This window comes from Lagenorhynchus albirostris, chromosome 20 (genome assembly GCF_949774975.1).
Source record: "Lagenorhynchus albirostris chromosome 20, mLagAlb1.1, whole genome shotgun sequence".
Taxonomy (NCBI): Eukaryota; Metazoa; Chordata; class Mammalia; order Artiodactyla; family Delphinidae; genus Lagenorhynchus; species Lagenorhynchus albirostris.
The window spans coordinates 42,741,396-42,768,452 of NC_083114.1; the positions used below are offsets into that span (position 1 = coordinate 42,741,396).

The following is a 27,057-nucleotide window of genomic DNA, read 5'->3' on the forward strand; positions in this document are numbered from 1 at the left end:
TTATACTTAGCTTGTTACAAAGATTAGAAATAATGTAGGGAAAGCAACTTGCAGACATTCAATGAAGTGGTAATGGGTGTTCTCGTATTCATTCATTCAACAAGTATTTACTGATATGAGACAAGTAGGCTCAGAGGATAGGGTGGTGCGTGATAAACACCTCCTACCTTCATAGAGCTTCCAGGCTATGGGAGAAATTGGCCTATTAAACAATGACTAACAATGACATGAGAGATGGGCTATAATGAGAACGTCTGAGGGTGTCAGAAGGAAGTGACATGCAAGCTGAGGTCTGAAGGAGGAGTGGAGCTCGTTTGGTGAGTGGAGCCATTCCTTGGATCTTAGAGGCCAAGGGAAAAGGATTCTGCAGGTGAGGGAGTCAACCAAGCCCAGTGATGCTGAGAGAGCTTGGTAGGGCCTGGTGAGGCCCACCTTAGTGGACACAAATGGAAAACCCTTGGGCCCTACACCACAGATGCTGATAAGGGGAGAGCAGCCTGGTACTGGCCTAACAAGAACTTCAAAGCGTAGAACCCAGACGTGAGGGCTGGGTGCAGGAGTTTTGCCTTATCTGGCAGCAGATGTTTCTGGGCTGACATGGCTGGGGGTGTGAAAGGCCACAGGCTCTGTGCTCTTTTGAGGTGTGTGGATGTCTCACTATCTGCAAGTGGCAAGACTACCAACCCTGGGTGCTCAAAGGAGGCAGAGAGGAGGCATGTCCATTCACCTGTACCCTTGTCACTGCACATCTTTGCACCTGGATGTAGCATTCACTGCTTCGGGTGTAGACCAATTTTAAAAGGTCCTTGGAGACTTCCCTGGTGGCGCAGGGGTTAAGAATCCACCTGCCAGTGCTGGGTACACGGGTTCAGTCCCTGGTCCGGGAAGATCCCACGTGCCGCAGAGGAACTAAGCTGGTGCGCCACAACTACTGAGCTCACGTGCCTCAACTACTGAAGCCCGTGTGCTCTAGGGCGGCATGCGACAACTACTGAAACCGAGGGCCTATAGCCCGTGCTCCGTAACAAGAGAAGCCATCGCAATGAGAAGCCCTCGCACCGCAACGAAGAGTAGCCCCCACTTGCCTCAACTAGAGGAAGCCGTGTTAGGTACTGAGTGAGCCACTTGGAAGATGCTCTCAGTATGGCCTTGGAGACGGCACATGACTGCTGGGGAAGTCCAGGAAGGCTTCATGGAAGAGCAGGTGTTCTGCAGGCAGCTGAAGTAGCCCAGGGTCTAGCAGACCCATCCCTGGTTCTGGGCAGGCAGGGAGAGGTCTGTAACGCTACTGGCCTAGGCAGTTGTCCTAATGCTGGCTGGGGTCCTTCACTCAGGGAGCAAAGGGGCTTGAGCCCTGGGGGCCTGGGAAGAACTCCTTGAATTTGCCCATTACTGTCTGGGAAGAGACAGGAACCCCGCCCCTGCACAAGCTGCCCAGGTGGCAGGTGTTATAGGAAATGTCTAGTGATTTAGGGGATGAAAGACTTCTCTGGCTGGGAGGGAGTGAGATTCAACCCTTCCCCTACTCCAGGGAATGGACAGTCAAGAGAGCTGTTGTCAGAAAGATGAAGCCTGGTGATCTCGGGCAAGGTTTACCTCCCTGTGCCTCATTTTTCTCATCCAAAAAAATGGGTGTGATAATAGTAACTACCTTACGGGATCATCGTGAGATTAAAATGAACGAATACGTGCAAAATTCTTAAAACAGCGCATGGTGCATAAGCTACCGTTATAACTTAGTTGTTGATACGGAGATGAGAGTATATTTGTTCTTCCAGCTCCAATATTCCCCAAACCCCTGGACAAAAGAAGAGAAACCCCTCAGCTGCCTGGGTTCTGCCCCCTTCCCTATTCCAAAAAGGACAGCTTCAACAACAGCTGGGGTGGGGTTGGGGTCTCAGATTTTGGGGGGAGACTTGTTGTAAAACCTTTTTGAACATTATATAAGTAAAAAGAAAAAAAGTAAGCCTCCACTTAGTCCAGCTCCCTCAGAGGTAACCACTGTTAACAGTTTGGGGAGCCTTCCCTGCCTCTCTAATAGCACCGTGTCCTGGATGTATTTATATGATCTCTGTAGGTATCTTGAAGCCCTGGGTGGTTTCTTATCACTTTCTGGCTCCTCCACACTGAGCTAGGGCCTGGCCCAGATGAGGTATTCAGTAATGTTAAAATGAGCAGAGCAAGCTCTCTCTCTCTCTCTCTCTCTTTCTCTCTTACTCCTCTTCCTCTTTCTCTTTCTCTTTCTCTGCTCTGTGAGGACACAACAAGAAAACAACCATCTGCAAGCCAAGAAGAGAGCTCTCACCAGAGCCCAACCCTGCTGGCATCTTGACCCCAGACTTCCAGCCTCTAGAACTTACACGGGCCTCTCACTGTTGTGGCCTCTCCCGTTGCGGAGCACAGGCTCCGGACGCGCAGGCTCAGCGGCCATGGCTCACGGGCCCAGCCGCTCCGCAGCATGTGGGATCTTCCCAGACCGGGTCACGAACCTGCGTCCCCTGCATCGGACTCTCAACCACTGCGCCACCAGGGAAGCCCTGAATGTGGATCTTGATGTTTGAATATGTTTTAACCTTGCATGATGTCTATACTAACAATGTATGGGTTGTTTGATAAATAAATATTTTTTTAAAAATGAGCAGAGCAAGTAGAGACCAAACAGATGGGTTGGCCAGGTCCTCTGGGGCATCCCTGTGCTCTTACCCCAAACTGGAGGCCACAGAGCAGAATGGTGCGAGAATCCACATTGGAGACTCCATTCTTAATACTTAGCTCTCCATCCTGCATACCTCAGACCAATCTCTCCCTTAGTGCCCCACACTCACTTCGGGTGGGAGAAAACCCAGATGTCTTCGTTTTCTTCAGTGACGATCATCACCGGCCCACACATTGAAGTGCAGCCAAAAGAATTTTATTTTTATTTATTTATTTGGCTGTGTCAGATCTTTGTTGCGGCCTGTGGGATCTTTTGTTGCGGTGCGTGGGCTTCTCTCTAGTTGTGGCACGGGCTCCGGGGCCCGCTGGCTCAGTAGTTGCAGGGCGCAGGCTCTCTAGTTGTGGCACCTGGGCTCTAGAGCGCATGGGCTTAGTTGCCCTGTGGCATGTGGGATCTTAGTTCCCCCACCGGGGATCGAACCCATGTCCCCTGCATTGGAAGGCAGATTCTTAACCACTAGACCACCAGGGAAGTCCTCAAAAGAATTTTAAATCACAGGGCTTGGGAGAATTGCATCTGCATTTTGCTTTACAACTTACAAAATATTAATAATTTCTTACCTACTGCCTCGTAATGGCCCTTCAAGTAGATATTTTTATTAGGCCCATTTTATAGATGGAGAAACCGAGGCTCAGAGAGGTGAAATTTCGTTTCCTGAAACACTGAACTGGGCCAGAACTTGAGCCCAATTCTTCTGACTCCAACTGCTGCATGTCTGCTGGGTCCTGCTGTCTCAGGTTCTAGCTCTGCCCTGAACCAGCCCGAGCAACCTTGGGTTCATCACTGGGTCTCAGTTTTTCCAGCTGTGTACTGAGAGTTGCCCATTCTGTGGCTTTGATTCTCAATTTTGGCAGATGGGGCAAATGGATAGCATGTGGAAAGCACGGTGGCAGGGAGCCCTCTGGTCCCTTTTCTCTCCAGGCCCCAGCTGCCCTCTCTCAGTAACCCTTCCACCCCTACCCAGTCCCAAACATGTACAGACTTTTCACTTCCGCTTTATTATCACTTCATTTGTAGGATTTTTTTTTTTTTTTTTTTTTTTGCGGTACGCGGGCCTTTCACTGTTGTGGCCTCTCCCGTTGCGGAGCACAGGCTCCGGACGCGCAGGCCCAGCGGCCACGGCCCACGGGCCCAGCCGCTCCGCGGCATGTGGGATCTTCGCGGACCGGGTCACGAACCCGTGTCCCCTGCATCGGCAGGCGGACTCTCAACCACTGCGCCACCAGGGAAGCCCCATTTGTAGGATTTTAAGGTTTATTACCTGGAAGGAAGTGAGGAGCTCACACCTCCAGTTCCGCTTTTCAAATATGCCTTCATCGCTTGTGAAAATAACCTTATTAACCGCATCTAACCTGCTACAGCTTACAGGGGTACCCAGGCAAGTACATGCAGAAGGAACCAGGGCAGGGGAAACAGCACCGCTAGCTGAAGTAGTGCAGCCTCTGGACCCCTTGGATTTTCTCCCAGCTCTTTGGGGTCCTGGAGCTGTTGTCAGCGTCAGCAGAATGCAGGTGAGCCCCAGAATAGCCTTGAGCAATTGGTCCTTGCCTCCTGCCTCCTCCTCTGACGCTCAGAGATCCTCCGGGACACAGCTCCCGTGCCTCCGCGCCTCCCCTGTCCCCTGGATGCTTGTCCAGGATTGATTCTCCAGGCAGCTCCCCCTCTGAGCAGTAAATGAAATATCGGTTACCAGGAGTGAGGCGGGAGGCAATTAACCCCTAGACCTCACCATGGCAGATGTGTTTGCAGCAAGCTGAAGCGGAGAGCCGAGCGCACCTGCCTGGCCTTCCTGCAAAGTCATCCAATTAGGGTAGCCCCCAGCGGTGGGTTCCTGCTGCCCCCTCTGCTCCCCTTGACCCCGGAAACCAGGGCAACACCAGCTCTGAGGGCTGGCAGCTGCCTGGGCACAGGATGGCCTGCCATTCCTCGTGTGGGTGAGCTCCAGGGGCACTGCCATCCTCACACCCCTTTGGCAGGGACATTATTCGTTAATTAATCACACATCTTTCTAAAGGGGAGGCAGCCTGGGGAGGCTTCTTCCTTCCTTCCTCCAGAGTGGGCTCACCATTCTGCCTGTCCAGCCTCCTTTCCACCACCTAGCCAGCCCTGCCCTGTGGAATGTTTCTGTGGCAGACACGCCCCTGACAGAGGAAGAGGCGAGACACGTGCCCCGCTTTCAAGGAGACCCCAATTGGATGAGGAGACAGAGTCTGTCCTTCAGGGAACCTCCAGTCCCAGGGTCTGGTCTCAGAAAGCCCTAGTTTAATAGAAAAAGCACAGTGTTTACCCTTGGAGCCACTGAGAGGACGGCCACAATCTTTGCAACTAGGAAACGGCCCCTCCTCATCCCCAGTCTCTGGAGATACACACCTTGCCCTCAACTCAGTCAAAACACTGTCTTTGAGGACACCCAGGCTGATGGAGGACACAGTCTTGCCTTCAGGAAGTTTCCCATTCTGAGGATGGAGACATAGTCCTTGCTCTCAGGTGTCCCAAGTCTGAGGGGGGAAAAAATAGATCCACCCTTGGGGAGCCCCTGTCTCGTGGGGGAGACACTACCCCAACATGTTCCCCGTCAGCTGGGATGCCGCTTGAGTGACAACCAGCTGGCAACTGGCACTGCCGGACACCCCTGGTGCCCTGCAAAGGAAGAAAAGGTCCTTGGCTTCAGTCCTGTCCCAGTTGTGTCACAAACTTGCTGCGTGACCATAGACAAGTCACAGATTTTCTTCAGACTATGATTTCCTCATCTGCGACATGGAGATTTTAGGCCCATCTCTCAGAATGACATGAGGAACAGCCACTTACCAGAAAGAAAAGAAAGCAGGCCAACCAGCCTGGCTCTCCCTACAAAAATGGTTAACATGCTTTTTGCTGTAGCAGGGGTCCTAGACCAGTCCCTGTGGCCTCTGGAGAGGGCTGGGGGGCACGCCCAGGTGTGGTGGTAATTTGGGGCCAGTTGGCCATTAAAGAATCACAGGGGGTTGTGGGTGGCACTGGGTGGGGGGGCGGGGGGTGCTGGCTAATCTAATCACTCTCCCAAGGAAACTCTCGTTCCAGCTAGACCTGCCAGGGATTTTATTGGGTTTGTGGGAACCCGCAGATTTCAATCTCCAGACCCCACAGGGAAGGAACAAGTATTAAGCTAATTTTATTAAATGGCCACAGCTGGCAGTAGGGGGATGTCGGGGAGAGAAGACAGGATAAAGAAAGTCATTCAAGTCCGCCAGCCTTGACAAGGGTCCATACATGGGGCCTGACTGGGAGGGAGGCCACCCCTCCTTCCTGTCTCTCCAGTTGAGCCAGCAGGGGGAGGGGAGGCCAGATGGGACCCTTCCCTCAAGCAGAGCCTTGGGATTCTCCAAGAGGCTCACCCCATGGCTGCTGCCCAGGGCAGATGCCTGTAAATCCCATCAAGGCTCTGCAGGGCTGTGCTGGAGTGGAAGCGCTGGGCTGCCCCCAAGCCATCCTTCCTCCCTTCTGCTTCGGAGATCCCAGGTCTTTATGTAACATGGCATGCTGGGTAAGAGCATGGTCTTTGGCTCAAATACTGGCATTTGCCTCTTCCTAGCTCTGTGACCGTGGCAAATTATTTATCCTCTCTGAGCCTCAGTCTCCTCATCTGAAATGGATAAGACAACAGCATCCATGTTAAAGGGCATGGGAGAATTTCTTGCCAGTCCACTCCCACTCCAAACACATTTCCATCAGATAATATTTATAAAGTTCCTATATGGGGCTTCTCTGGTGATGCAGTGGTTAAGAATCCACCTTCCAATGCCGGGGACATGGGTTCGAGACCTGGTCCAGGAAGATCCCACATGCCGCGGAGCAACTAAGCCTGTGCACCACAACTACTGAGCCCGCGTGCCACAACTACTGAAGCCTGTGCGCCTAGAGCCCGTGCTCTGCAACAAGAGAAGCCACCGCAATGAGAAGCCCGTGCACTGCAACAAAGAGCAGCCCTGCCCGTCACAACTGGAGAAAGCCTGCGTGCAGCAATGAAGACCCAACGCAGCCAAAAATAAATTTAAAAAATTAAGAAGTTCCTATATTGTGTCAGACACAGAGTGGGTGCTCTCTAAATATTAGCTATTATGATTTAGGCATGCCCTAACTGTGCAACCGTCATGGTCCCAGTAATAGGAGGTGAGGGAGGCAGTGACAAGGCAAGGAGATTTAGTGTGTCTCCAGGGAGGCAAGGGCTTCTTGGATTCAAGTGCAATCACAGAACTTGGGGACTGTGTCCTATATATTTTTTAAAATAAATTTATTTATTTTATTTTATTTTATTTACTTTTGGCTGTGTTGGGTCTTCGTTGCTGTGTGTGGGCTTTCTCTATTTGAAGCGAGCGGGGGCTACTCTTCGTTGGGGTGCGTGGGCTTCTCATTGCGGTGGCCTCCCCTATTGCAGAGCATGGGCTCTAGCTGCGTGGGCTCAGTAGCTGTGGTTCGCGGGCTCTAGAGCGCAGGCTCTGTAGTTGTGGCACGCAGGCTTAGTCGCTCTGCGGCATGTGGGATCTTCCTGGACCAGGGCTCGAACCCGTGTCCCCTGCATTGGCAGGTGGATCCTTAACCACTGCATCACCAGGGAAGTCCCTGTGTCCTATTTTAAAAGCTCTTTAACCTCTTTGGAAAAAGAATAAAATCTACTCATCCAACCTCCCAGGGCTCTTGGAAGACTCAAGTGAGACGACGTACGTGAAAGCCTTTGACAAACTTTAAAGTGATGCATAAATAATAAAAGTTGTGTTTATTGAGCATATACATGATACCTCTTTAATTCTCAGTCAAGTGAGGTAGGTTAGGTCTCCCCACCTACACATTATAATGAGAAAACTGAGGCCCAGGGGTGAAGTGCTTGGGTCAGGGTCAACCAGCATTTAATGCAAAGCTTGTTCCTTTCACTGCTGTCACTAACCCAGAACTGAGTCAGAAAAGAGTGACACGGCCAGGATTCTACACCGTGGCACTGGGACCGGAACCTGGGTTTCCCAATTTAAAACTTGCTGTGCCTTTGGAATGCTGATGCCACTTTCAAGGTCGAAAAGATGGAGCTTTTCCACCCTGGAAAATGATGATGTAACTGAACTGCTTCCTATTCCAGCTGCCCAGGCCCACTTGGGCTGTGGTGGGCATTGGGTCCCTCGGCCCACCTCCTCGGGGAGCAGCTCTGGCTCTGGAGCCTGGCTCCCCACGGATCCGTGAGAAGCTTTCAGCAGACTCATTCCCAGCCTGGAGGAGGGCAGGGTTCATGGTCCCCTCCTGCAACTCCTCTCCACGGCACAGCCAGCGGGGTGGAAGTGTTTTATTATAGCTTTGGTCAGACGGGGCTCAGCCGGCCAGGGCTGTAGCTGCGAAGCCATCCAGCCCCCAATACACCGCTCCCCCAGGCGGCGCCACCCCAGAGCGGGTGGGCAGCACATCCGAGCACGAGGAGCGACCCCGCCGAGACCTCTCCCCCAGCTGGGGCGGGCTGGTGGGTCAGGTGGGCAAAAACAATCCTATTGTACAAATATACAGTGCGGGCCGGGGCGGGGGCGGTCGACACCGCCTCCCGGGGAACCGGGACGGGGCGCGCTGGACCCGGCTCTGTGGCGAGACGGCGGGAGGGCTTGCTGCGGCCCGGACGGTGGTGAGGGCAGGCCGGGGGCGTCATAGCCGGGAGAAGCCGGCGGCCGTGGCGGGCAGCGAGGGGGTGTGGGTAGGGGGACGGGTCATCCTCTGCCCCGCCGGGAGGGGACCTCCGGGGGGATAGGGGATGGAGGGGTCGCGAGGAGCTCAATCGGAGTAGATGATGAAGCCGGAGAATGTGCTGTATTTGTTGCTGTTGCCGCCGTGCGCTTTGCCTCCGTCGAGCTTGATGAAGACCTCGTCGCCCGCGTCCAGGTGCAGGATCACGCTGTTGCTGGCGTAGTCGTAGTTCTGGTCTGCGTCCTGGGCAATGGCGCTGGCCCGCACCTGCGGGGTTGGTGGGGGTAGGAGAAGAGGGGTGTGTGTGAGAAGGTAGGGGAGGAGGAGGGAGAGAAGTGGGGTCGGGGAGGGAGGGGGACCGTCAGAGGTAAGGCAGCTACCTCTGGAAGCCCCCAAAGCCCCACCTCCAGCCCCATCAGGGCTCTCAGCCTGCTTTTCTCCCATCATCCCACCACTGCCCTGTCCAGTCATAACTGTGTGTTTTGGGAAGGGGTTACAGAGGAGCCTTGGATCTCTAGGGCAGGTGTAATCTGGGTCTGAATTGGCAGTCAAGGTGTAATCGGCCTCCTTAACTCCCCTAGGTCTCACTGTCTGACTTCAACAATGTTTCCGGGATGCCTCACCCTGGAACTCCCTCCTTGCAGAGAGGAATTCTCTGGACCCCTAAGGGATGGAGGGCCATCCCCTCTCTCACCATTGGTTCCTCTCTGCCTTATTGTGATAATGATGCCTTACATCTCAGCCACATCCACCTGTTCTTATGTCAGTGGATGGACAGGAGGGAGCCCCTTGGTCTTATAGGTTCGGGCCTGGATCAATGCCAGGCTACTAGAAAGCAACCAGAGTAGTACCAGGGCCTGCTCTGTGGACGCCTTGTCTGAAGTCCATTCTGGAGTCTTTCACACCAGAGCAGTGAGATGGAAGGCCTGGTCATTACTTCCCCTCCCAAGGCTCAGGCTGGGCCTGCATCCCGCCTCCAAGGAGCTGTAGCTATACCTGTGACTATTCCCCCACCCAAAGAGGACTTCCAGCTCCTCCTGTATCACCCCACGGTGGTAGAAAGGAAGTGGATGGGAAGAAGGGAGCCAAGCCTTATATCCCTCTGTGATCCTCAGTCTGATCTGATATCTTTGCTGCTCCTTGTTTGGATGGAGGAGGGGCAGGACAGGCAAGACGATGGGGCAGGGGAGCGCCAGCCTTTGGATTTGAAGCCTGACACATCATTTGGGGGCTCAGACTATAATCATAAGATATCGAGGATGTGGGGTGGTGGACGAATTCCCTCCAGGCATTCCTTTCCGACCGCTGAGGCCAGCGCAAGTCCTGAGCCATCTGACCTGGGGCCTCTCCGGGATATTCTGGGTGGAGAATGGGAAGAGAGGAACCATCTTCAAGTTCCGGCTTGTGTTGGGGGGAGGCTGCATTGAATGGGGTTCTCTCAGCCAGGCTCCTCAACAGCCCCTCTCCATCCTGCCCCTTCCCCGAAGGCAACTCCCCCAAGGGCTGACAGTCAGGGCTGGACCAAGCCAAATTAGGGGAGGGGCCCATCCTCCCTCCTGGACGGAAGGCAGAATTGTAGATCAGCTGTGCCGAAGCTGCTGACTCAGCAGCAATGCTGCACCAGGAGGACCTGACATATTTGCATGCAGCCTGCCAGTTAAAGCCCAGATCCTTTCAGCCCCTTCTCGCCCCTCAAGCTCTTCTTCCCCAACCCGGGAGGGAATTGTTTGGGGCACTCAGTTGGGAAAACTCCTGGTCCAGCTAAAGGTGGTGGAAAATCAAATGAGGGAGAGATGCCATCTGCCAAGGAGCTCAGTTTCTCCATTTAGAAAATGGATGAGAAGATCCTGCCTCACCACTGCCACCAGTGTAGAAGCTTTTTGACAGTGAAGGAAAAAATTTTTAATCTTGATGGGCTTTGAGCTACTGGGAAGAGCTGAAAAAAGCAAGCAGCCAACTCCTGTATTGTTCCCTGGGCCCTAATCCTGGTAGTATTTATTATTACACATGCATTTCATTATCTTTGCTAATAAATTACTATTAATAACAATTATTTTTATTACCCAGATTAATTTAGCCTTAACTCATTAAAACAGTGTGCTTCTTAATAGCCAAATACATTAGAATACCGTCATCTGTCATCAGGAATCTCCTGGTGATGTGACAAGCATCAGAACTGTTACGCTTATGTTTATTATTTATTCATCACCATGATTGTTGCTGTGATTATCCTGACTGTCCACGGAGGCAGGGAGAATTAATGCTCTTCCATCCTTAGACAGCGGGGGATCCAGGAATGGAACCCAGGGGTCCTGATTCTCTGCACAAGACTGGGAACAGTTGAGGCATCCAGCTCCTCCTGGGGGCAGAGGGGAAGTTTGGGGATTTGAGGTTGTTCTGGAAGCAGGAAAGCAAGTCTGGGGCTTTTCAGGAGGGGGTGCTATAGAAGCACCTCTTCAAGGGCTGCCAATAAAGGAAACTGAGGCAGTGGTCCGATTAGGGGCCTGGAGTGGGGGTGGGGTGGGGGCAGAGAACCCAGGAAATGTACCCCTATCCCAGAGCAATGCTGGGGTTTTGGATGTGCAGGTGTGGCTCCCACAGGCAGCCAGCCTGGTCCACAGGGGACTTGTGCTTTCACACCATTGCTGGGTCCCTACTATGCCAGGCACTCGTTCTGTGCTGTGAAAGGCATTAGAGGCCAGAGAGGACAGCAGGGGGCCCCTCTCCTCCCATCAGAGAGGCTGATCTCCAGTTAGGTCTTTATACCATGGTCCCCAGTTTACACACCCCACCACTTCTCACCTCACTCAAACTCTGGTGTCCAAGCCCCTGCCCATCTGTAATACTTGCCTTCCCATAGGCCCTGGCCTGTCCCCACACAGCCCCCTCTTCTCTAGCCCTGTTTATCAATTTCGCGTCCTCGCCCAGCACGTGGGATCTCAGTTCCCCGACCAGGGACCAGGGATCGAACCCATGCCCTCTGCACTGGAAGCATGAAGTCTTAACCACTGGACAGCCAGGGAAGTCCCTGAACTGTGGGTCTTAGAGGGAGCTGCAGGGGGCTCACCTCACCCAGGGCACCAGCCCCAACTAGAGACCCTTCCTCAGGCTCCTCCAGTGCCTATGTCCTAATGACTCAGGCTTAGTGCCATTAGGCTGTGCAGTGGTGACTCAAAGCTACCCCTAGATAGAGGGGCTGGTGGGCCTCACACAAGGACAGAGAGGGGGTCTCAGCACCAGGCAGGAAGGTGGTGACGCCCCGTCTCCCCATGTTGCCAGGGAAGGGCCAGGGCCCCAATGCAGCTCTACCTTCTGGAGGAAATTCTGGAAGCCTCTCTGCAAGGCAGGAAGCCAGGAAGGAAAAGCACAGAGCCCAGGGTCACCCCTGGACTTGAAGGCGTGGGAGGAGCAAGCTCCTCTTTTCTGGTCCCACCCATTGCCCAGCCCCATCATTTTTTTCTCCGCTCACTTGAATGTCCACCTCTGAGCCAGCCTTTCCCTACACTTGACCTTTTCATTTTCTCCCTAGTTGTGTCTCCTCACCTTGGGGACCCAGGTTCACCTTCCTCTCCCCAGAGCAGGTTGGTCTGAGCTGGGGCAGTCCCCACTGAATCACTCCCTCCAGCCGACACATCTGGGGACAGGAGTGCCAGTGGTCTCCCTATCCTTCTCCCACTCAATAATCGCTGGGCTATGTTATTGTGTGTTTACTACTGTCTCCCCTGCACAGACCACAAGGTTCTGGAGGGCAAGCAGACTGAACCTCTGGAACCCCAAACCTGGCTCCAAGTAGGGGCTCAAAACTAATATAAAGAATGACCAGTGAGATTAAAGGAATCTCTTGGACAATCTGGAAGAAGTCACAAAGGATGTAGGGGAGGACCAGAGCCTATCACCCCACTGCTTGGATTTTTTTATGTGTATGGAGGAAATGGTCTGAGTAACTGTTAAAATGCTGGGTCTCTGAAACCCCTGGTTAAAGCCACCTCATTTCTTCTACCAGCCTGCGGTGCCACCTCCTTGTCAGGCTCTGTCGCTGTCCTGCCCCGGGGGGTAAAAAGAGGCTTTGGGGTCAGTTTCACCTCCCTGAGACTGCAGCAAGTGTCCTTGCCCCAAGCACACACCATCTTTGGGGCCTCCTCTTGTCTCATCTCTGGGGCCCTGCGGCACCCTCCTGAAGTAGCATAGGGTCTAGGGCCCACTGGCGGCCTGGTGACCACCTCCCTATTCAGGCAAGCTGGGTCCCCAGCCCCCTGAAACCTCAACTTCATGCCAGCCCAAACTTTCTTTAGGAAAGGAAGAAATTCCATCAATGAAGGTGACATTGTTGCATCCCTTACTGGCGATTCATAAGGGGAAATGTGGGACTGTCTGCAGAGATGGCCCTAACTGGATACTAGGGCCTCCCATTTGGTCAAGAACCAAGGACAAAGAGGAGAGACACAGGAAGCCTGATAGACACAAGTGGGAGAGACACCAAAGAAATAAAGGGGGGGGGGTTAAACCCAGGGGTGAGGGACCAGAAACCCAGGGAGAGACAGATAGGACTGGTAGACACAGGAGAGAGGCCAGCACAAGAGATGGAGAGAGAGGAGAAAGAGGCAGGGGAGAGGCAGAAACCAAACACAGCAGGCATGGGAGAGAGGGCAGAGAGGGCAGGGGGCAGACTTACAAGCACCTGGTAGGCTTTTTGCTGACTCTCAGGCCTGTCCTTTCCCCCACCCCGCAAGCCAGGGTCTGCCTCAGGGTAGTGCTGCAGTGGGAGGGGTTCCAGCAGGATCTTGGGTCTCAGTCGCAGGAGATTCCTTCTCAACTCCCATCAGCCTAGCTTTAGTTCTGATTGGCACAGACACCTTCTTCCACAAGGATGCTCTGCTTGACTACCCCAGGGGCCCCAGGCCACCGTGGTCTGGGAGCACTGAGAAGGGAGGGGGAATCAAAGCGAAGGGAGCTGCGTAAAACTGTCACCCTGGGGCAGGGTCAGGTCAAGATTTGTCCTGGGGCAGCGGTTCCAAGGAGAGTAGGAGGCATTGCCGGTCCCAGGTACCAAAGACCTCGTGAGCTTGGTGCCTGCCACTCTGGTCTCTCCGATGGGGATAGGGAAGGAAGAGGATCCCCCGACACCCCAGGAATCAGGAGTTGCAGCTGGGAGGCAAAGAGGAGGGGAGTTTCCACCTCTTTGCCCTGCCTCAGGAGGAAAAACTTTCCCCCCCAGGCCGTCTTTTTGTGCGGTTAGCTCTGACACAGTGGGAAGGGGCCGCGCAGTCCCGGGTTTTGCAAAGGGTGTCAGATCTGCCCAGTGGTCCCTTCCTTAGGGCGGGGGATGTATTGCAGCTAAGGCTTTATGCGCTCGGCTCCCTTTGCCTTTGTGCGCAAAACATCTCCTATAGCTCGCCTTCTCTGCTTGCGCGCCTAGCGGTGCGCCCAGGCGCCCGTGGGCGCCGATGCTGCCTTTCCCCAGAGCCCATCCTGATCCATCCCCTCATCACCAGCTGGTATCAACCAGAATCCCAGCTCTCAGATGCTGTTTCCCAAGGGCCAAGCCCCCAAGGGCCAGTCCGCGCGCCCGGGAGCCCTGCGCTCTGATTATTAGTTGGATTTATCTCCCTCATTTCCATACCGCAGGTGCCCAGCGGCATTTGCCTTGGAGCTGGCGCCCAGGAACCGAGGAGTTAGGGGTGCCAGCCAGCCTGGACCATCCCCGCCTGTAATGCCTAAGCCGCTCCAGGGGCTCCATCTGCGCCCTTCCGTACCCTTCGGCCCCGGGGTCCCTGGATGCCCTGCCCCCAGGCCAGCCCCATGTCCCCGCCGGGCCCACCTGGCCGTTCTTGCAGAGGTCCGCCCACATACTGGTGCCGTCGCCTCCGCGCATGAGGACGTGGTAGGTGAAAAAGTAGGTGCCGGGAATGTTGCATGTAAACTTGCCGCTGGTCGCGTCGTAGTTGTTGCCTAGGTTGGTGACCACGTCGTCGAACTTGAGCACCTCGTAACCCTCGTGAGGGTTCTTGAGGCCGGCGTAGAAGGCCACGCGCGGCACCGTGGTATAGGTGGCCGTGCTGATGGCGCCGCTGCCCCCCGCGCCCGGCAGCCCGGGAGGGCCGGTCTTGCCCGGCTCACCCTTCTCCCCGGGTGGCCCCACAGGACCCGGAGGACCCGGGTCCCCCGGGGGCCCGGGAGGGCCCGGCTTGCCTGTGCGTCCCGGCTTCCCCTGGGGGCCCTGCACCAGCGTGGAGGGCGGGGGCGCGCCGCTCTGCTCGCTCAGGGCGTCGCCGCCGTCGGGCCGCGCGCCGGCGCCGGGGCCCCGCGCGGGGTAGGGGTCGCACACCATGCGGCAGGTGCCCAGCATCTCGTAGTGGCCATCCGGGCCGCCCGAGCTCACCAGCACGGGGATGAGCACCACCAGCACCAGCAGCATCACCACGCCCGCGGCGGCTGCCAGGAGCGTCTTCCGGCCGGCGCGGAGCCTGGGGAGCGCCGGGCCGCCAGGCCGCGCCGTCGGGGCAATGGTGCCGGCGGGCGGGGGGCGCGGGCAGGGCGCCCGTGCTCAAGGGCGGTCCGGCGGGGCTGAGGGCATGGGGCCGGGCCCGGGGCGCCGCGCTGCGCTGGATGCGCTGCCGAGCCCAGCCGCCGGCTCCCACCTCGCGCTTCCCTCCCGCGGCGCGGCAGAACTGAGCGCGGCGGCCGCCGCCTCCTGCCTAATTCCTCCTGCCTCCCCGCGCTCGAGCCACCGCCCCCTCCGCCCTATCCAGCCCCACCCGCTCAGCGCAGCTTTGCGCCCGTGAGGGGTGGGGCTGAGGGCTGGGCCGGCGCCTAATTGGGCCGCGGACGGTAGGGCTCCGCCCACCAAGAGGGGCGGGCCCGTGGGGCGGGGCCGCGGAGTAGAGGGCTGGAGCCGGGAGAGGAAAGGGGAGAGTGACTGAGGGAGACAGGGCCTCGGAAATGGAGAGGATGCTAGAGTCTCAGACATAGGAGAGGCTCGCATAGAGAAGGGAAGACTAGGGACGAAAAAGCGAATGGAAGAGAGGGTCATAGGGAGAGCTAGAAAGCGCCGAGGGGGATTGGGAGGGAGAGGACTCGAGGGTCGCTTACGAGGAAAGCCGAGAGAGACAGAGGGAGGCACGAGGGGCCACGGCCCGCAGGGGCTGGAGGCGGGGGTAGGGCACCCCGGTCTTCAGGGGACAAAGAGCGATTGAGAGGAGGAAGGAGCGGGGAGCAAGAAGGAAGGACAAGGAAGAGGGTTATGAGCGGGGAGAAGAGGGGAAGGCAGGAGGATGGGGAGGGGGCCAATCCGCCCTCAGGCCTCGCAGACAACCTGTCCGGGAGATGGGGGTGGTGGTGGGATGCCTGTCAGGGTGCCCAGCAGAATCCCGAGTGCTAACATCTGCCGCTCCCTCCTCTCTTTTTGGCTCCTGGATGTTCCCGGGACCGCCTTTCCCCAGGAGGAGCAGGATCTTCTACCCACACCTCCTTACCTCTGCTCCTTCCTGCCTGCGCTCCAGGCCAGGTCAGGCTGCTTTTTCCTGGGGATGGGCGTGGGGCCGGGGGCCCCTCCATCTTACTCTGGTCACTTCCCTTCTCCCTGCTTTTAGGCAAGGCAGAAATCGGGGCCCTAAGAAAGTGGGCACCCCAGGTAATTTCTCCATTCTGACAGTACAAACACATCCCTGGGTGGTGACCCCCTCTCCCAGGCTCCAAGAGGAGGGGTTGATCTCTCCCAGTCCCTCAGCTCTCCACTCCTACCCAGGCTCGAGCCTCCTGAGCTCCTAACTCTTTTCCCCATCAGGCTGTATAAGGCACTCCTCTTCCTCAAGTGCAGTAAAGTGTTTAGGCTGCATAAACGAGAAGGCGTCTGCTTCCATCAAAATATTTGTCACGTTATTTGAGGCCCAGTTTGTGCTGCTCCGCTGCTCCTTCTCACCCTCCTTTATCCAGCCTAGCCGGGAGGGCTCTGCCATGCCGAGGCCACGAGCTGCTGCTAAAGGATGACCCTCCAGCCTTTCTCCTTTCTCCTGAGAGGACCCCTCCCAAAGCTGAGATTGATTAACCCCACCTGAGCTGGGAGGAGGACAAGAACAGGAGGATGTCGGGGGCGGGGGGTGGAGGCTGTGAGAGAGGACCTTTCAAGCACCGCCGAGCCCGTGTTAGAGTGATCCCCTCGCCAAGGAAGGAGCTAAAAATTCAATCAATAGCATTTATTCAGGGTTTTCTGTGTGCCAGGCCCTGTGTTGACTGCTTCACAGAGGCCATCACACCAGATCTCCACAGCAATCCAAGGAGGTAAAGCCCATCATTACTTTCATTTTACAGCGGGAGAACTGAGGCTCTGGGAAGTTAAGAGATTTGCCCAAAGCCACACAACTAATAAGCGATAGAGCCGGGATTCAAACTGCCAGCCTGGCTCCAAGCTCTTCTAACCGCCACCCAGTTGGGTCTCTAGGTACCGTTTACTTCCTAGAGGGAGGAAGGCGTTAAGTGCAGGCGGAGGAGGACAGCTAGACACCCCCCCCCCAGGCTCGGGAAGAGTAGTCCCGACTCTCGGCTGTCAGTCCGGCCTCCCGTCCCCCACGGCGGTCTCCCCAGTATGACTCCCCCAAGAGCGACAGGGCTGGTGACCCGAGGGACAAGTGCGCGGTCGTCGGCGTATGATTTGTACAATCCCGCGCCCCCTAGTTCGCGCGCACACGGCTCTCTCCTCTGCTGTGCCGCTGGGGCTCGTCTGTCACCCGGAGTCCTTCCCGAATCCGCCGGGGAAACTGCGGCTGGTCGCCCGAGGCCGCGGAGGGGCGGGAGCACGCACCCCCGGCGCTCGCCGGGGCGTCCAGGGGCGCGCTCGGCGCTGCAAGGCGGCCCGCCCCCCGACCCGAAAGAGCGCCCGCTCCCCTAGCGCGGTGTGGCGTCGCTGTCAGACCAGCCGGATTCTCCCCGCTTCGCTGGAGTGGAAAATAACGGCTTCAAACTTTGCAGAGAGGAGCCGGTGCCAGCACTTTAATTAACAGCCATCTTGGCCTGTGAGCCTGGGCCACCGGCTCCGCGCCTCCCCCAGGCTCGCCGGCCCCGCCCAGGTCCCCGCGGGAAAGGGTCCTCCGCCGCGGCGCTCCGAGCCCCTCTTCCCCGGGACAAGAGGGCCTGGCTGATTGGGGGGCGGGTACTGTCTGGGACGGGGGCGCGTCTCCCCAGCTTAATACCTGAGGACCTCCAGCCCTCCTACCCCATCCACCCCGAGTTCTCTAAAGCCTGACCGCTGATGATTCCGGGGTTAGAGACCTGCATGCCAGTCCCAGGTGGTGATTTTAGGCTACAGACTAACCAGCAGCGTCTCAGGTGTTCTCCTCTGGAAAAGGGGTTGTTGTAAGGATTAAATGAGTAATAATGAAGGTAGCAAAGCGCTGGCCTCAGTATCTGACCCTTATTAGGCGCCAAGTAAAGGATGGCTAATATAATTATTTCACAGCAAGACCCTTCCACCACCCTGGGGCATGGGATCTCCTCATCCTGCCTTTTTTCCTACAAATTGCTGTGCTTGGCGCTAGGAGAGGAGGACAATGGCCTATGCTTCCGGGTTCGGAGACAAGACTAGATGAATGAGAAAGGAACCCAGGAGTTCTGGCTCCCAGGCCTCTTCCTCAACCACCTGCCAAGCCCAGGGACCCAGGTTTTCAGAAGAGGAAAGAGGTGAGCCCAGGGAAGGGAGGGAGGGCAGTGCTATCTGTAGCTGTGGTACTGCCAGTGCTGGGGGCTGAAGGTCCAGCTTTGCCTTCCTTACTGTGAGTGAGAGCTCCCTCCCTCCTACAGCCCCCATCATTCCAGAGGTGAGGAGGGGGTACTGGGCATTGAGGTGCTGTATGGTGGGTGTAAGAAAGTGGGTGAGTCTCTTCTTTGATGCATGGCTGACTTTAGGAAGCTGGGTGGCTGTTCTGTGGTATTTTGAGGTTCTTTGAATGAATGTGAGTGGGTGTGAATTGTAAGAGACTGTTTGCATTAGTGTGTGTCTGGGTTTGTGAGTGATGAAAAAGAGTGCAGTGCCCTGACTCATCGGCTGGCAAATCTGTGTTCATTTGTTCACTTGTTCACTCAGTAAACATTTACTGAAAGCACCGAGCTGGGCACTGTGAGGCCGTAGAGGTGGTGTGTCCAAAAATGATCAAGACCTAAGCAGCACCTCTAAGGAGCTCACTCTTTGGCAGGGGACACAGGCAGGAAGAAATGATAAGTGCTATGATAATTATGAATATTTTTTGAGCGCTTAGTAGTACAAGAACTTGCTCTAAGCATTTTGCATGGATTACCTCATTTAAATGTAACAACCTATTATCATTGATTTAAAACTATTACATGGCTTATATAATTTCGTTTCAATAACCCCACCAGGTAGATACTATTATTTCCCCCATTTTATAGCTGAGGAGACTAAGGCTTGGGTAGAGGTTTGCACTAGGTATTATGAAGCACAGATGGAAAACTCCCTTCCCAGAGGACTGTAGGAAGACTCTACAGAGGGGAGGTATCCTTTTTTTCCCATCTATTTATCCATCCACTTATCCATCCTTCATCCATTCTATAAGCCCATATTAATTGATGACTTATTATCACAAGATACAGTGATGAGCGTGAAAAGTCTTCTGACCTTATGTAGTTACAGCATATGGTAGAAACCTGGACAATTAAACAAGCAACTGCTATCCAACTTGACAAACTGCCTGGGAATATGTGGGATGCTATCGAAACACTGAGCAGTGTTGCCTAAATTCATCTGGAGGCAGGGAATCATGGGAAGCTTCCTGGAGGAGGTGGTATTTTAGTTAAGCCCTGATTAAAGGATAGCAAGGTGAAGAGGATGACTGCCAGAAATGGAGGAGAGAGGGAGGGAGGGAAGCTTATTCCAGGCAAAGGGAGCAGCATGTGCTAAGGACAAGACTGCAGGGCCTCAGTGGGCTGTGGCAAGGAGTGTATAATTTATCCTAAGGGCAATGAGAAACTACAGAAGAGTGTTGAGTGAGCGATATCAGATTTTTAAAAATTAATTAATTTATTTATTTTTAGCTGTGTTGGGTCTTGTTTTTGCGCGCGGGCTTTCTCCAGTTGCGGCGAGCGGGGGCTACTCTTCATTGAGGTGCACGGGCTTCTCATTGCAGTGGCTTCTCTTGTTGCAGAGCACGGGCTCTAGGTGCAGGGGCTCAGTAGCTGTGGCACGGGGGCTCAGTAGTTGTGGTGCACGGGCTTAGTTGCTCCTTGGCGTGTGGGATCTTCCCGGACCAGGGCTTGAACCCGTGTCCCCTGCATTGACAGGCGGATTCTTAATGACTGCGCCACCAGGGAAGCCCGATAATCAGATTTTTTCAGATATCCTTTGGGCAGGAGGGATTAAAATAGAGTAAGAGTGTCATAGGGAGATTAGGTAGCAGGAGGTTGCAGTGGTCCAGGCGAGAGCTGATAGTGACCTGATCTGGATGGGATGGGGGTGGGATGAGGAGCAGGAGACTTCCAGCTTTCTGGAAAGATCTTGAAATGTTTATGAAATTAATGAAGGGTGGATGAGTGTTTTTGCCATTACCTATGCACCAATATGTGCCAGACATTTTATATACTCTATTTCACTTAATACTCGCTGGAAGTCTAAGGAATAATCATTATCATCTTTACATTGGAGATGAGGATGCTGAGGCTCAGAGAGGTGAAGTAACTTGCCTGGGATCACACAGCTAGTAGGAGAGAGAACTTGGGTCTGTTTGACCCTGGGTGGGGGCTCTTCACCACTCGGCCCAGCAGGTGCATACCCGGGAGATAAAGCAAAGCTAGGTCCTTTAGAGAGAAAGAAAAGCTTGGGTTAAGGCTCAATTATATAAAAGGCATATTTCTGGGTTTTGGTTGAAGCCACTGGTCTATAGCCCTGTCTTGGGCAAGGGTGGGGAGCCAGGCATCTAGAGGCCGAGACTGGCTCTCGAGGCTCAGTTAGGCCACCAACTTGCCACGGTGTTGGGGAGTTCTGATCACATTTTAGAGCCTCCCGTTTCTTTCTGTGGGCTGGAGAGTTGTCTAGGGCAGCTCAGAGAGGCTGTGATTCTCATGTGAAAGAAAACTCCTCATTGTCGTCTGTTAAAATATTTAAAATCCCTTCATGACATTTTAACTCAGACACTTGCAGATCCTCCATGGGAAAAGCCTCCGTAATCGCAGCCCCTCTTTGGAGAAGGGGCATTTGGGAGCATGGAAGCTGTGTCGTGATTTGGGGTGGGGGAGCCAGGACGCACCAGGCTGGGACTCAGGTTGGTGAGGAACCTCCTTCAGGAGCCCCTCCCCCAGCCCCATATCCTAGGAGGAGAGAGCGGGATGAAGGGGGCAGAGCCCAAGTACCCAGGTCACAGGTAGGTTTTCCGATGCCCCTTCGCCAGAGAACTCTGGGCCTCATGCCCGAGGGTTCCAGGGACCTGCCCAGCCCACAGGCAGCCCAGCCCAATCCAGCTCCAGGGAGGCAGCTCTGAAAAGGCCCCTGCTGTGGGAGGGGAGACCTAATCGGAGGGGCTGTCTACCCTCAGCCCAGCCTGCATCTCCCAGCTGCATGTATAAGTAATGAGGTTCCGCAGCCCCAGTAGGAACCAATATAATGGCCGGTGTACGGGGTCAGCCTGAGAGACAGATAGTGGGAAGTGGGAGTGACAGGCAGTGCAATTGTGCTCCTGCAAAAGCAGCAGAGGGAGGGCCCGGCCTGGCCAGCGCGGTCCCCAGGCTACCCACCCGCTCCCTCAGGCCTTGACTCTTCCAGACCCACCAGCACCCCAGCCCCAGCTCCCAGGCAAACTGGGGGAAGGCAGGGAGGAGGAGAAGTAGTGGGGAGGGGGCGGTGGAGGAGGGACCGGGCTGGAGTGGGGCATTGGTTTTCCTGGCTTCTGGGGAAGACACCCCCGGGTCTGAGGATGGGGGTATAAGGGAGAAAGGCTCGTGATCCCCAGGATGACTGGGGAGGGCTTTTTCTTTGGAAGCTCTGTCTCTTCTAGGAAAAAACCTTCCCTTCCATTCTCACCCCAGGAGACCTAGAACTTAGGGTCTGGAAATATCTTAGATACCTCTCCTTTGACAGAGGGGGACACCGAGGCCCAGAGAGGGGACTTGGCTTGCCCTAGGTCAGAGGCCCATCTGAGGCACAGCCAGATGGGACCCCCAGGGGCTCTTTTCAGGACCCCACTGGTGGGGGTCAGGGGGCAAGAGGAAGAGGGGCTGATTGCTCATCCCTGTCCTAGGTGGTCCCCAAAGACCCTCAGGGTGTTAGTGGGGGCTTCGGCTCAAAGACTTCTGGCAGCTGGGTGTGAAGGCTGGAACCCTGGCTGCAGCAGTATTCCTGGAGAGTCCAAGTCAGCCAGGGGCGGAGGTGGCGCGGCCTCCCTTCCGAGTTCAGAGCGGTCTTTGAGCACCTCATCCATACATTTGAGGACAGGAGTGAGTGAGAGGGGATCTCTGAGGTGGCAGAGCCGGAAGAGCAGTGGAACAGAGCAGTGCCTGTTTAGTAAACGTTAGTTAAACAGACCCTGACCGTACCAGCTTCACGGACGTGCAACTTGTTCACTGACAAAAGCCCTGCGCTCAGAAGGGACCTGCACTTGGTTTAATGCTCTGCTGTCACCATCTTGAAGTTCTTAACAATCTTTGAACAAAGGGACGCCACAGTTTCATTTCGTACAGGCCTGTAAATTATGTAGCTGGTCCTGCCCCTGAAACAGAGACACGGTTTGTTCTCGGAGGGGCTCCTCCGGCCCCTCCCTGCCCCAATTTCACCCCTAGATGCCCCAAGTGGAGCGGAGCACAGAGCTGGGAGAAGCTGGCGTTCAATGAGCTTCTTGGCGGTCCCCACCCTCCAAAGACTGACCCACTCGCTGACCCATCACTCACTCAATTGCCCATCACTGACCCAGGCCAGGATGTGTGGCAGGGGGATGCCCTGCCACAAGACTCCTGGTCCCAGCTGTCTCTTGGGAAGATGTGGCCCCTCTGCTTAGTCCCGCCCCCACCCCACAGGACCAGGAGGGGCTGGTGGAGGTGGGGAGGCTTAATTAGCACCCCCAGCCAGGCAGCAGGCGGTGGGCACAGAGCAGGCTGACTTTTCCCGCTATAGATCTGCTCTCTGGGAGAGGCCCTAGCCGGCTGGCTTAGGCTCTGGCTGGGCTATTTTAGGAACATTCTTAACTCTTCCTGTGCCACTGCCATAACTGGCCTTCTCTTCCTGAGCACGTACCAGCGCCAGACTGTCTTTCTCCTGATCCCTCCTTCCCGGCCCCTGCTCTTCCTTGCTGGCAGCTGAGAAGGACACAGTTTTCTCGGGGGTGGGGCCAGTTGCCTTTCGCGAGGAGAGTGGCTGTCTCTGGCCTCTGAGCCCTGCACCTCCTCCCCCTCCCCCTCATCACAGCTCTGCGCTAAGGAGATTGGCCGTTTTCAGCATCATCCAGCCCCTTCTTCTCATCTTATGAAATTGGGGTAGTTAGGCTCCCCCACCCTAGTGAAAACAGCTGATCTGGGCCCCAGAGAGGAAGATGGGAAGCCACAGTCCTGGCGTCCACCCTCCGGCAGAGCAGCAGCCAGCCACCGACCCGACTTCAATGCCGCATTTGGGCTGAGTTTCCAGCTGCTTCCACGCAAGCAGCGGAGCGTATCATGGGGTTCCCTGTCCCTCTTTTTCTCCCACTCCAGTGTCTGGCTTCCCGGACAAACCTGCACCAGGATGTATGTATTACCTGGGCAAGGCCAAGGGGTGTCCCACAGGAGGCCAGGAAGGTCCGGCATTTATAAATCTGAAATTTTAGCCAAGACAGGGGAAGAGCTCAGAGCATCCTGTGTCTGTGCTGGGCCTGCCTGAGCTGGGAGACCCAGGACACCCAGGACTCTGGTGCCATCTGTCAGGCACATGCCTTGTGGGACTAGCAGTTGGAAGTTGCCGCCAAGTCCTACCGGGAAAACCTGCCCTGGAGATCCAGGCACATGGCCGATGAATCCATGCAAATGCCCAAGGGCCTGTGCTGGGCGCCAGGCAGAGTCGATCAATAATCGATAATCAGTCTCTGCCTGAGAAGGGCTACTGTCTCGGGCTGGTTCGCCAGGGAGTCTGACCACCAGCCCGGGCCATGGTGCTGACGGACTGGGGCAAGGGAGCCCTCCCCACCCAACTCCCCTTTCCCCCGGTTCCCACAGCCAGGCCAGCTCTGGGAGTGACTGGGCGGCCTGGGGGTAGCGTGTGAGACCAGATGAAAATGCTTCAGCTCTCCTCAGGGTCTACGGAGGGGGCTCTTGCGATGGGGGTGCCTGAACCACAGCTCCTCCAGCCTCTAACTTAGAAAGATCCAGATGGATTTATCAAAGTGTCCTGGGGAAGATTTTGAGTGGAGAGAAAAAAATACCTTCCAGGGACTCGGGGAGAATCCTCTGTGTTTTTAAAAAAGTAAGACCCTTCCACTTACCTCAAATTGAGAGACATGAATAGGATGCAGGAGGCTGGCTGTACAGGGGGCCCCCCTCTCCATCAGGTAGGGGTGCAGGCTTCCTGAGGCCGAGGTCTGGAGGAGGAGATTTCTGGCTCCACAGTCCCTGAGGAAGACACAGAGGTGCACGGACTAACCTGAGTCGAAACTAGGAGCTGAACCCGGGGGTCCTGGGCGCCTGTCTCTCCATTGCAGCCCCCTCCCCCTCCCCCATGTTCCTTCCCCATCAGCTCCCAGGCTGGGAGCCCCAGCTGGTGGAGGATGTCTTGCTCCTCAGCAGCTGGGATTTGTAAATATTTATAGGAACATGGAACAGATCAGTGGCTGACAGGCCCAAGGAGCGGGCAGGGGCCCTGCCTGGAGCTCAGCGGCTTCACCCCCCTTCCCCACCCCCTGACCTGATTTGAGGGAGCCCAGGATGGCAGAGATGGGGGTGATCAAGTAGGACGTGGTCCCGGCAGCCTCTACACTGAGAAACACCAGCTCAGAGGATGCATCTGTCCATCTGCCCCTGGGCTCTGCTTCCACACTCAGAGTCACTCCCATCCTGCCACCCTCACTCCCACCCACTCGTGCACTCACACACCCATCGCCACTCCGACTCCACCCTCAACACGCTTTCCAACTCCCACATCCACGTTGATGCTCACTCTCACGCACACCTGCTCACACTTTTGCACACACACCACTTCACACTCACAAACCCACTGGAGCCCCAGATCCCAGTTACTCCTCACAGGTCTTAATCACAGGTCCTGGGAGAGAGCCTTCTGTTTTTTGCCTGAGGTGTGTGTGCGCGTGCGCGTGTGTCCTTGTGTGTGTGTGTGTGTGTGTGTGTGTGTGTGTGTGTGTGTAGCAGGAGGGAATAGGCCCTGAGGTCAGGGGACGAGGGAGAGGGAGGAGATGTGGACCAAGAGCCCTTCAGAGCTGATAGCAGCCCATAACTGAAGTAAGACAGAGGCAGGGCTTCCCTGGTGGCCAGTGCAGGGGACACGGGTTCGAGCCCTGGTCTGGGAAGATCCCACACGCTGCAGAGCAATTAAGCCCGGGCACCACAACTACTGAGACCACAAGCCACAACTACTGAGCCTGCGTGCTGCGACTACTGAGCCCGCGAGCCACAACTGCTGAAGCCCAGGCGCCTAGAGCCCGTGCCTCGCAACAAGAGAAGCCACTGCAATGAGAAGCCCGCGTACCGCAACGAAGAGTAGCCCCTGCTCGATGCAACCAGAGAAAGCCCGTGGGCAGCAACGAAAACCCAACGCAGCCCCCCCAAAAATAAAATATATAAAAATAAAGAAAAAAAAAGAGAGGCAAAGGCAGGCCAAGGAAATGGAGACTGACAAGGGTCAAGGCAGATGGGGCAGGAGCTGGGGACAGAGGGATCCCCCCTCCCCACCATAAGAAACTGTCACATTGTTGTTCCAGTGGCCTGTGAGACCAGCACCAACCCCCAGCTGGAGCCTCTCCCCCTCTGGATCTTGTCACTGTGGGTTTTCTTTGCTGCTTGGGCAGCCAGGAGTGGTGACAAGCAGGGAAGGCAGTGCCCAGGGCAGCGAGCTGTGCCACTCCAGCCTGGCTGCCAACTCACCCATCAGTGCCCATCTCATCACCCACAGGGACCCAGATGAGACCAGTGACCTGCCTGGCTGTCCTTACCTTGCAGGGCCAAAGTTGGGGGAGGGAGGCAGTTGGATCTCCTTCTCCAAAAAGCAGGCAGTGAAACCAGACCTTGTCCAGGTCCCCGGACCCTGAAGCTGGGCTTGGGAAGCAGGGCCAACTCTCTGCTCCTGGGCACCCAGGCACCCACCAGACGTGGACAGGAACCGGTGCCTGAGGCAGGGGCTTGAGGAGGGGGCTGGGGAAGAAGGTCACTAGGAGGAACGAAACATGTTTTGGGCATAAACTTTGTATTCCATTTGTTCTACCGCACACAGAATGATGTCCCCACACGCGGTGCCCCTGTGTGCTGCGTTAAATAATCATCTTCTCGCCTTGGGTCTGTCTCAGGGTATTAGTTCTGGGGCATCAATTGGTCAGCCTGTGCTCTGCAATCTGGGAGCAACCATTTCTATAAAATCAGAAAGGCAAACAAATAATAATAATGAAAAGCAGGGAAGGTTGTGCTGACTGCAGTTTTCCTGTGTTTTAATCGTCAGTGCAGCTTTCCATCAGGTTTTGACGTCCTGATTGATTCATGCTTTCACAGGTTCCTTCACGTAACTGCTCAACAACGCTTACTCACGCGGGTGCCAGGCCCTGTGCTGCGTCCTGGGAGCCAGTGCAAACGCCAGCCAGTTCTGGCCTGCACACTGTTTAGAGTTGATCAAAGAAGAAAAACAAATGCACGACAAAGCCTGGTGCCCCCGGGAGGCCAGGGAGCAGTATTCAGGTGCCACACGTGGGGACCCAGATGTCCTGGTCTTGCAGCTGAATGTTGTGAAAATGACACAGAATCCCTCTCTCATCCCAGGATCACATCTCCTTCTCGCCCCTCTCCTGCCTCTGCAGGTCTGCTTTCCTGGGTAGCCAAACCCTCTAAGAATGGTGGGAAAAGCGTGAATGTGAGACTGAACCTCAGCTTGGACACACACTGCCTGGGTGACCTCAGGCAAATCAGTCGTCTCTCTGAGTCACAGTTTCCTTCTCTGTTAAAACGCAGTGACTAATACCCCTCACAGGGGTACTATCAGCATCAAATGAGATTAAGTACATAAAGCACCAAAGATGGTGCCTGGCAGAGAGTGGGGGCCTCGACTCATGCCAGCCCCTTCCCCTGCCCCTTTGCCAGAAGTATGCACTGCATCTCTCCGCACCGGCAGGGGGAGGAAACTTGGGGGAGGTTTAGGGGTGTGGGAAGTCCCGGCAATCCATGCACCATGAATCTGTACTTCATGCAGTCCTCCCAGGGAGTCCGGTTCTGCTCTGAGGGAAGCCTCTTTATTTGCAAGTAAGGGGGTGGAGAGGCCTGGCTTTGCCTCCTGGACCACCTGCATATTCCAGAAAAACAGCCCCTTTCTTCATCTCATTTTCCCCTCTCTGGCTCTCAATTATAAAAATTCATTCTTGGGGCTTCCCTGGTGGCACAGCGGTTGAGAGTCCGCCTGCCGATGCAGGGGACACGGGTTCATGCCCCAGTCCAGGAGGATCCCACATGCCGTGGAGTGGCTGGGCCCGTGAGCCATG

The 27,057-nt window shown here is 55.5% G+C and overlaps 1 protein-coding gene across 1 annotated transcript; it reads right to left on the bottom strand.

Annotated features, from left to right (window-relative positions):
* Positions 1-7,454: 7,454 nt before the first annotated feature.
* Positions 7,455-14,825, bottom strand: C1QL1 (complement C1q like 1). The gene is made up of 2 exons (XM_060133819.1): positions 14,229-14,825; positions 7,455-8,677 (listed from the first exon to the last, which is right to left on the bottom strand). Exons 1-2 carry the CDS (start codon positions 14,823-14,825, stop codon positions 8,498-8,500), a joined length of 777 nt encoding a protein of 258 aa, XP_059989802.1. The 3' UTR covers positions 7,455-8,497.
* Between the last annotated feature and the right edge of the window lie 12,232 nt (positions 14,826-27,057).